Source organism: Diplotaxodon limnothrissa, linkage group LG15, assembly GCF_057381915.1.
Source record: "Diplotaxodon limnothrissa isolate DT_005_m linkage group LG15, D_limnothrissa_male_GT1.1, whole genome shotgun sequence".
Taxonomy (NCBI): Eukaryota; Metazoa; Chordata; class Actinopteri; order Cichliformes; family Cichlidae; genus Diplotaxodon; species Diplotaxodon limnothrissa.
This window is the reverse complement of record NC_140610.1, coordinates 6,228,578-6,238,005: the sequence shown is the minus strand read 5'-3', so window position 1 is coordinate 6,238,005 and position 9,428 is coordinate 6,228,578. Positions and strand designations below refer to the sequence as shown.

The 9,428-nt window shown below is 38.9% G+C and overlaps 1 protein-coding gene across 1 annotated transcript; it reads right to left on the bottom strand.

The window, feature by feature from the left end:
• Positions 1-2,533: 2,533 nt before the first annotated feature.
• On the bottom strand, positions 2,534-7,348 carry LOC146616896 (mitochondrial basic amino acids transporter-like). The gene is made up of 4 exons (XM_085373114.1): positions 7,321-7,348; positions 5,481-5,524; positions 5,227-5,310; positions 2,534-3,292 (listed from the first exon to the last, which is right to left on the bottom strand). The coding sequence occupies exons 1-4, from the start codon at positions 7,346-7,348 to the stop codon at positions 2,534-2,536; spliced, it is 915 nt and encodes a 304-aa protein (XP_085229240.1).
• Between the last annotated feature and the right edge of the window lie 2,080 nt (positions 7,349-9,428).

Here is a 9,428-nt window from a genome sequence, read left to right as displayed (position 1 = left end):
TGTACAGATCTTTATTGCCAAAATAGACAAATAGGTTCTGCATGGCAAAAATATCACGTCTCAGCTTTTTTGTGAAAATACACCAGGTACCTTAAACTGATTAAAGACAGTTTAAACTTAAACGTGGTCATTCAAGGCATTGCACTGCATTATTACTTTAGAATAAAAAATATATAATATATATTTAACCAGTCACTTCAAAACAATCCTGCATTATCAGAATTATATCCTGTAAGTATTGTATCTTTTAAAGAGCTGGATTAAATAAATTAAATATTTGTCATGTAATATGCTTCAGATGTACTTTATAGCCACAGATACCAGTCGCTGTTTGAGAAGTTGAATATAGAGTTAAACAAAAGCAACTTTTGCATACATGGCAATCATGCTTTCATTCATCACCGCCACCACAACACAACTCTGTTTAAGTGAAGCATCATTGAAAGACTCCCCCAAAATACTTAACTCTTAAACTCTTAAAATAAAAGACCTCCACATCAAAACAGGTGTGTTACATTCAACAAACGTGGAATTAGTGCAGCTGCAGGTAAGTAGATTGTTTTAATGCAAAACATGTTGGGTTTAATTTGCTGCCAGTGTGAGAACTTAAAAGCTCGAAAAAGCTTTGATTGGAGTCTGACAGGACTGACAGAAAAGTATCCCCTTATTGAGAAGAAAACCTCAAGTTCATAGCAACATTTACATTTAAACATGAACACTGATCCAAAATTTCTTCTTTTAAATTTGTTTGCTGTTCTTCATTCAGCAAAGGATGTTACACCACCAGAGCTTAAAGGCAGTTATGGTTAAAGAAATCTGGATCTGTTTTCCCTGAAACAAGACAAAGTCAGAAGAACACCAAAGTGCAATGAATCACCTAGAGCAGGGGTGTCAAACATAAGGCCCAGGGCCTAAAATTGGCCCAGCAAAGACAGCTGGTCTCTGGATGACTTTAGAAACTATCACGAAGGGCACACATTTTTGGATTAACTTTATTTTTTTATACGTTTTAAGCCTTTCCTGCTGATAAAGACCTCCCCCACAGTCATTCATACTATACCAAAGTAGTTAAGTAATAGCTAAACAATTAAATAACAGAGAGGTTCCTGTTATAGAAATTTCAGTTAAAACAAAAAGACTTTCATTAATCAATGAAAGCTTTAGGTTTTATAAATACAGTACAGTGTGTTCAGTGAGCTACCAGAATGTTTTCTGTAATTTTGCACATTTACAACTTAGAAAAACAGAGGTTCTGTTGAAATTGCACTTCTTTACTTCATATTAATATATCTCATAGATTAAATGCGCAGTTAAACAGAAAGTGGAGTGTCACTTGTCCGGCCCATTTAAGATGAAAGTGGACTGCCTGTGGCCCTCAATGTAAAATGACTTTGAGATCCCTGACCTAGAGTAAAAACAAGAAGCCGCATGCCTGCAGTAACACATTCACACGTTAAACATGAATGGTCAAGAAAATAAGGAACATCCTCAATCTTGTGTTATTTGTTGGTTTCAGAAATGCAATTCTAGCAGATTTCTTTAAAGTGCCCCAGCATGAATATCTGGCCTTGAATATCAGGCACACACTTAAAATCACCTTTAAAAAGAAGATAATGACAAACAAAATAGCAAGGTTTTATACTAGACCTTTAACGCAGCAGTGAGTAACAATAATAAAACTTGATATTATTTGGAAGAACACAACACCCACAGGCAAAACAATAAAACAAAAACGGCAACCGCAACCTCGATTCACACCCATACGTTTTTCATTCGATCCCTGAAGAGCTGTTAGACCTGATGCTTTTTGCTTGCATCCATACTGGCATGTGCTGCACGGGCTAATCGTGCAATGGATGAGACTGAAGCTGTGATGGTTTTTGGTTTGAAAGCAGTTTAAATGTGAAAAGTTGTGCACCCTTATCACACGCTACATTGGTTCCCTGTTACTCACCCAAATCTTCAGAGGATACACTTCAGGTGCTTTAGCTTCCTTACACAAAGAAAAAAACATTTTATAAGGCAGGAGAAATTCTTTAGATATACATTAAAAAACGATTCTCTGGAATATTTAAATCCAAATAAACCCTGCAAATTTGAAGATATATGTAAATAGAGATATTAATTTCCAGTGCCTATACCATACACACAATCTAGCCATACTGTCAGGTTTGAGGCTAAGTAACAAATCCTTTTCTTTTATACAAAATAATCCAAAGGATGAGGTCATTTCAAAAGCTGTAGAATCTGTCAGCTTCTATTTCCCCCACCTTATTAGAGGTATATCAACTTCTGCATCTACAGAAGCAAACACTAAACTTAAATTATTGCTAAAAGTAAAGATGTTTTGCTCTCCTTTTTGCTCCATAGAAAATAAAAAGTGCTGATATAAAGTATAAGTATATTTGGATTCAAAACAAGGAATGGCTGATGTGATGCGAAACCAAGTCAGAGTAACAAAAAGTTTGAATATATATTTTGTTTTGCTGTATTCTTCTAAAGTGCCTGGGTTGAGGATGAGCACTGTATGCTGTCACAGGTTGGTGGGCCGGGTCTGCTCCTCTGTCTGTGTCGGGGCCGGCTCACAGTCTTTAGGCCCTCTGTCCTCACCTTGTACGTACATGAGGAAGAGGGTGACGGTAGCAAAAGTGGCAGCATTCACAGGGAAGGCTCTTAGCAGTGTGGAAGTGAGGCCTCGAGTAAACACCATGTAACCCTCTTTTCTGACACTCTGCCGGATACAGTCAGCAATGCTGCTGTACTGGTTCACACCACCCACCCCATCTGCTTGGAGTCGTGATTTGATCACATCTACGGGATAGTTGCAGACCCAAGACGTGACGCCTGCCATACCCCCAGCAAAGAGCAGTTTGGGAATCAAAAAGCGGGCATCTGGCTCACAGCCGAGGCTGCGAGTCAGCAAATCATACGACAGGAAGTAAACCCCGAAGGCAGGTGTTTCACGGACAAGTGTAGTAACCATGCCCCTGTTTACACCTCGCAGACCCTCGTGTTTGTAAATGCGTAGCAAACAGTCAAAGGAGTTCTTGTACATCTTTTTATAGCCCGTCTTTACCCCTGTACCCTGCATTTGCATGCGGGTTTTGGCCAGCTCCATGGGGCAGCAGACCACAGTCTGGATGGCTCCTGCTGTAGCACCAGCAAGGAACTGGTTCCTTGGGGTGTCTTCCCCCAGCCATCGCATTGTATTTCCCTGAACACCAAACACTATAGCATTGATGAATGTAAGGCCCATGATGGGGGATCCAATGCCTTTATACAAGCCAAATACCTGTGGTAAGTGTGAAAGATAAGACATACAGTAACACATCACGATAAAATGAAATCAGGGTAAAAGATAAAAAGAGTTTTAATTAAACAGTTTCTGTTTTTTCCTTGTTACTTAATTTTAAATAGCATTAATATCCAATAATAATTTTAATAATCATTAAAAATAAAAAATAAAAAACAGGTTAACTCGCATTTTCTGTTTTCACAGAAGCCCATATATTTCAAGCTAACACTATAAATTAAAGCCTATATGTATTCTTGATAGCTTTTTCATATCCCAGACCTATAATATATTGTTCCTTCATCACAATGAGGAACTTATCTACACTTGTCATTACTTCCCTGATCTCAGTTTGAACAGCTTTTTCTCTTGAGAACCAGAAGGGTCAGAAAAAAACACCTACATTACATCTTATAAAGTGATGGCAAGAGCCATAAGTTGCTTTATCTTTCAAGGCAGTTAATTATTTTCTACATACCATTCCCTATGATAAAGCAGCCTGCAGTACCACAGTGAGACTGATAACATGCATTTGCATAACAAATCTTATGACCATTTTATATATATTTCCAACAGTATCCTGAATCCTAAAGAAGAAAATATGATGATTTAGGGAAAATCTGTGAAGTAATTACAGTGAAAGTAAAAACATAGCACCATTCTGATGGGAAGTGTGGTTAAAATGGCCCATAAAACCAAAGCCATTTTCAGACGTGTGTGTTACCCAATGGGGCCAATGTCTCTTGCTGTGTGTTACACGTGAGAAAGTGCACCTTTGGACAATGACCCACTCTGATTCTCCTAACACTGCCTGGTGTTAGTGTAGGGATGGGTATTGATAAGATTTTCACGATTCCAATTCCATTTTCGATTCTGTTTAACGATTCGATTCTTTATCGATTCTTTTTAAAAAAGGAGAACACTAAGGTCGATTAGCTCAGAACTTTGTTTTTTATCTTCTCTTTGAATAAGATAGAAATTTAGGAGTAACATGGCCTTACAAACCCAACAGTGAGATCTTAAGAGATCCACAGCCTACGGCTCTTTAACGGGGTGTCACAGGGTCCCCAGGAAAAAAGACTGCAGCGAGAACTGCCAGCATCTGAGCCAGACTCTGTCTGTCTCATCATGGTCACCTAAATGCACAGTAATGGCAGGTTTTGTAATAAGGCAGATCGCGCTAACATAATATACACTGTTAGTTGATTATTTACCTGCTGCATTAACGGGAGAGGACGTGCAAACGTTACCGCTGCTGCTGGTTGAGATTCACGAGTCCGGAGCGGAATTAAAAACACGACATTCATTTAAGGTTATCACGTGTTTTGTGAACAAATGGCTTTTGCATATTCGTAGTGTTTCCTCCCTTAAATGAAGTATCTACTTTGCAAGTATTGCAAGTTGCCCTGTTGTCATCCGTTCTCGTAAAGTATAACCAAACTTTTGAGCGTTAGAGCCGCTTAGGCACCGTGTTTCCTGCCAGGTAAATGACGCTCCGCAACGTGGTGACGTCATTCGTGGCGACTGAATTCGATAAGGGAATCGTTTGCAAAAATGGCAAACGATTCCAGGGAATTGAAACAGTGGGAACCGGTTCTCAAGAAGAACCGGTTTTCGATACCCATCCCTATGTTAGTGTGTGAAAAAGAATCAAGCATCACTTAAGTCTACACGTCACTTTGACTTTATTGACTTTAATCTAACAAGCAAGTTATATATATTATATAAGCTATAATATATAACTATGATCTCTGTAATCATATTATAATGCATACTAGCATTAGATTGATCTGTGAAAGCAATCTGCACGCCCTGCGATAGATTGGTAACCTGTCCAGCATGTTCCCCGCCTCTTTCCCTATGAGAGCTCAGGTAGGCTCCAACCCTGCACTGGATAATATGAAGAAAATGAATGACTAAAGAAATCCACATACCGACTCCTGACGTATGATGGACTGGAAGCAGTGGAAAGTCCCACGATAGAGAGGTTTATCAGCATTCTGGACCTGCAGTCTAACCTGAAAGACAAGATGTTTGGAATGATCACCTCAACACTGGAAGACTAGAATCATGCATGTTTTACACATTATAAGCAACTGATTTCACTTTTAAAACATGCAAGGAGAGAGAGTGGGGGGGAAGAAAAAAAAAAACGGGAAAAAATGGCAATAACGTTGTTATTACCTACCTTTACTGTGTCAAATGGGTGTCCAACCAACACTCCAGCCGCACCTACAGACAATGAAACAATACTGGAATAATCATTTGGTTTTAATCTGGAGCAAACTGAAGCAAAAATAGGAAACCCTGAGAGAGGCACTCTCTGATTACACATGAGATATCCTGCAATTCATATGTAGCTATTCATTTATTATTCATATGTTTCTATTTAAAGCAGTCTTTATAACCCATATGGCCCACTTGACCAGTCTTTGAAGCTCAAAAACTCTTGCTGCAGTTGTGTCATTTTAGAGTCTACTGCCATCGCCTCTTCAGAGCCACCTCTCTGAGCATCAACACTCTCTAAAACTCTCTTCAGCATGCCTTTGAATGTTGCGTAATCTGGGCCTGTAAAGCACATACCAATGTTGTGATGCCAGCTTGAACTTTTCACCTGAGCCTATGTTGTAACACGTGCTGATTATATCTCTTGAACTGGTGACAAACATCATTAAGTTTTAATATCGAAACCTTCACTAGATAACGTACCTGTACAGCAATCCAAGACGGTATCAGTAAAAACAAAATCTTTTTTTTTTTTTTTTTTTTTTTTTTTTTTTGGGGGGGGGGCCTTCACAAAATATAAATAAAAACATATACTACTACATGTTCATCTATGTTTACATATATACGTTTTAAGTCAAATAACAAATGACATATCCCATCACATTTTTGCAAATACTTGCTTATTCTATGGTTTGAGGTTAAAAAAATGCAATTGAGAACCAGTTTAGCAAACATAATACTATAATGACTGTTTAGAAAACACACATGTATGTTAATCAACCATTTGTAGCACCGTGGTAAACAAACAGAGTGTACTAATCCTGCATAATCACATGCTTTGTCACTTGACCTGTTTGTAAAATGAGCCCCTGGGAGCTCAGTTCCAGTTGTAAGCTGGGAAACACACCAAATCAGACATAACACAATGATGAGCAGTCAATAACCTTTATTAGTCCCACACGTGGGAAATTTGTTATTTTGAAATTTGTTAAATTTGAGCCAAGCCCTTTACAGCAGGAAAAACTGGTGGTGCTTGTGTCACTGCTTGGATGCTTTCACTTCTCACTGAGCTAAACAAGTGACACAAGGGAGCCGTAAAGAAAGTTGGCATACATTTATAACTAGAATTTACTTGCAGCAAAACGACAAATGTTTCTCTGTGTTTCAAGCCTCGAAAGGTTCTGCCACACATTAATTAGTACAGAATAAGTTAATTTAAGCTACTGAATAATAATTCTGGAACACAGTAAAGTGAGTTAACCACATCTACATCCATAAATGAACCCAATCAATCGGTGGAAGAGGCATTAATAGAATGAGGCTCAGTAATGCAGTTTCTTAGAAGCGAAAGCAAACTTCAGTGTCATACCATTAGTGAAAGTGAAACTACAATATTTCGTGCGTCATATAATCACACATTATGTGTGTGCATGCAAACAAACAAAAACATCATAGTAAGTTAGTTTTTTTAAATGTATATATACATTTTTTACACACGCACACACATCACAGTAGTCATTTCTAAATACACACACACACACACACACACACACACAGATAGATAGATAGATAGATAGATAGATAGATAGATAGATAGATAGATAGATAGATGTGTGAGTGTGTGTGAGAGAGTGAGAGTATATAATTATATTTTTTAAATACGTTTTACATACACATGTTTTTATGTATGATAGTTTTTTTAAGCTGCTCAGTGTTTTGATGGTTTGCTACCATGACAAATATCAGGAACCGCAGTGGGTATCTGACACGGTAAAAACGAACAGAAGTGATGAGTGACTTACCTCCTAAGCATCCAGCAATGAAGTCCATCAATAATATCTAAAGCACACCAAAAGGTTCTCGATGTCTTTCTGTCTTTCTCAGCTTTTCCCCAAACAACCTTTACTTTAACGTTTCCGAAACGTGTACCTAAGCGTTTTATCTAGCTGATGGATCACTGCTAAATGATAATATCAGATAACGTTTGTCTTAGCTACCATTAGCTAGCTTGTAACGTGCCTCTCTCTGTTACAGTCACGAATCCTGCTAATAGTATTTTCTCTCTTTGTGCTGGTAAACCTCTCCTGTTGACCTACGCGCTTTATATGAACCTTTGCGATGTTTACAGTCAATGCAGACTTCCTCCACACTGTCTGTAATTCAGAAGTTCATTACATATGTATGTCAAAGGAGCTTGCGTCACAGGAAGTTGCAGGTAACGGTAGGACGGCCCGCATAGAATTGCTATCCAATCAGGGGAACAGACACCACCGCGTATCTTAACATTTAGAAAACAATAAATAAATAAATACACACTACAGCTTGATGCTACGGGTGATATGAAACTATATGTTTTTACTCATGTGGTATATATCGCATTTTGCACATTTTGAATGCTCTCTCGTTGAATAAAACAGAATTTCTTCTTTTAAAATGTGATAAACACGTTAAAGCGCGGTTTCCCGCATGGTAAGTTGCATCCACAGAAACTGGCAGGCGTAATCCGAGTTGGTACTAGTCAGCAAGATTTTGATTTACAGTCAATGCAGACCTCGGCCCTGTTTCAGGAAGCCGGTTTGGAAAACTCAGAGTGAAAAACGATACTCAGGGTTGAGTAACCCCGAACTGTCCAACTCGGAATATTCGGTTTCAGAAAGGCTGATAACAATTAGTTCAGTCAACGCGGAGTTGCTTTAACCCCAAGTGAAGCGCGCGGACGAGGATACATAAAGCCCTGATAAGCGGAGCACAGATTAAGCGAGTCACCATGGAGACGGAGGGAAAGAAGGCGCGGTCAATGTATTTCACAGCGCTTGAGGCCGAAATTCTGATGGCAGCATATGCCGATAACATGCAAATTCCGCGGAAAAAAGTAACACAGCCACAGCTGCAAAAGCATGCATGGCAAAACATAGCCGACAGAGTCAATGCGTGAGTGTTAATTTAAACATTGATCGAGGGATTTCCACCCATTTAACACGTTATTTTATCATATGTTATTTTATTTGTTATTTTATACATTTTATTTTGTGATGTGATGTGAGCGCAGGTGCAACCCAACAGGCCCCAAACGTGCCTGGCAGCAAGTAAAAATGAAATATAAAAATATAGTCCAAACAGGTAAGGTGTAATTGTATTATGAGCCATAGTGCTTGGTCTGTTTGTCCGATGTAAATCAATTGCAGTTAGAGGCTACATTAATTTTCTTTCTGTAAGCACTTATTGAAATTATCTGAGCACATTACAAGTACATATTTGCTTACTCTGTATGCTCAAATGTGGCCCGTTATAGCCAACAGAAAAAAAGCGGAGGCCCGAAAAACAGGTGGGGGTCCTCCACCACCACCACTCACAGAGGCTGAGCAGTTGGCCCTCAGCCAAAACAGTGGGCGCCCTGTGGCCGAAGGCATCTCTGCGGGGACATCCTCTGAGTCAATAACCCCGCAAGACACAAGTGCCTACATAAGGGGTAAATTCAAAATAATACATGATGTGCATACATCCTTTCTTCACAGTCACCTTTGCAGTGCGACACATTCATTTGATAAACTCTTTACCATAATGGATTATTTTGTAGTGAAGTTATTTTCCGACTGATTTTGCCTTCCCTCAGCCTTGGTTGTCTTTGAGAGCATAATGACAATGAAGTGTAAGGTGCTTGGTATGTTTGTTAATTGCCATTTGGTCCCTTGTAAGTTATAAGTGACCTGTATAAACCTCATATTCTATCAGTTGATGGTGATGGTGTACTGCATCTGGTGCAGCCTCCTGTTGAGCCAGACCAACATGCAGTTGTGAGTAATACTCCACAGATTATATGAGTTTACAGTAGAACAGCAATGTTGTTTATTTCTTTACTACAGGAAAATAATGAAGAAACATTGACAGCTGTTACAGAGGAGGAAGCAAC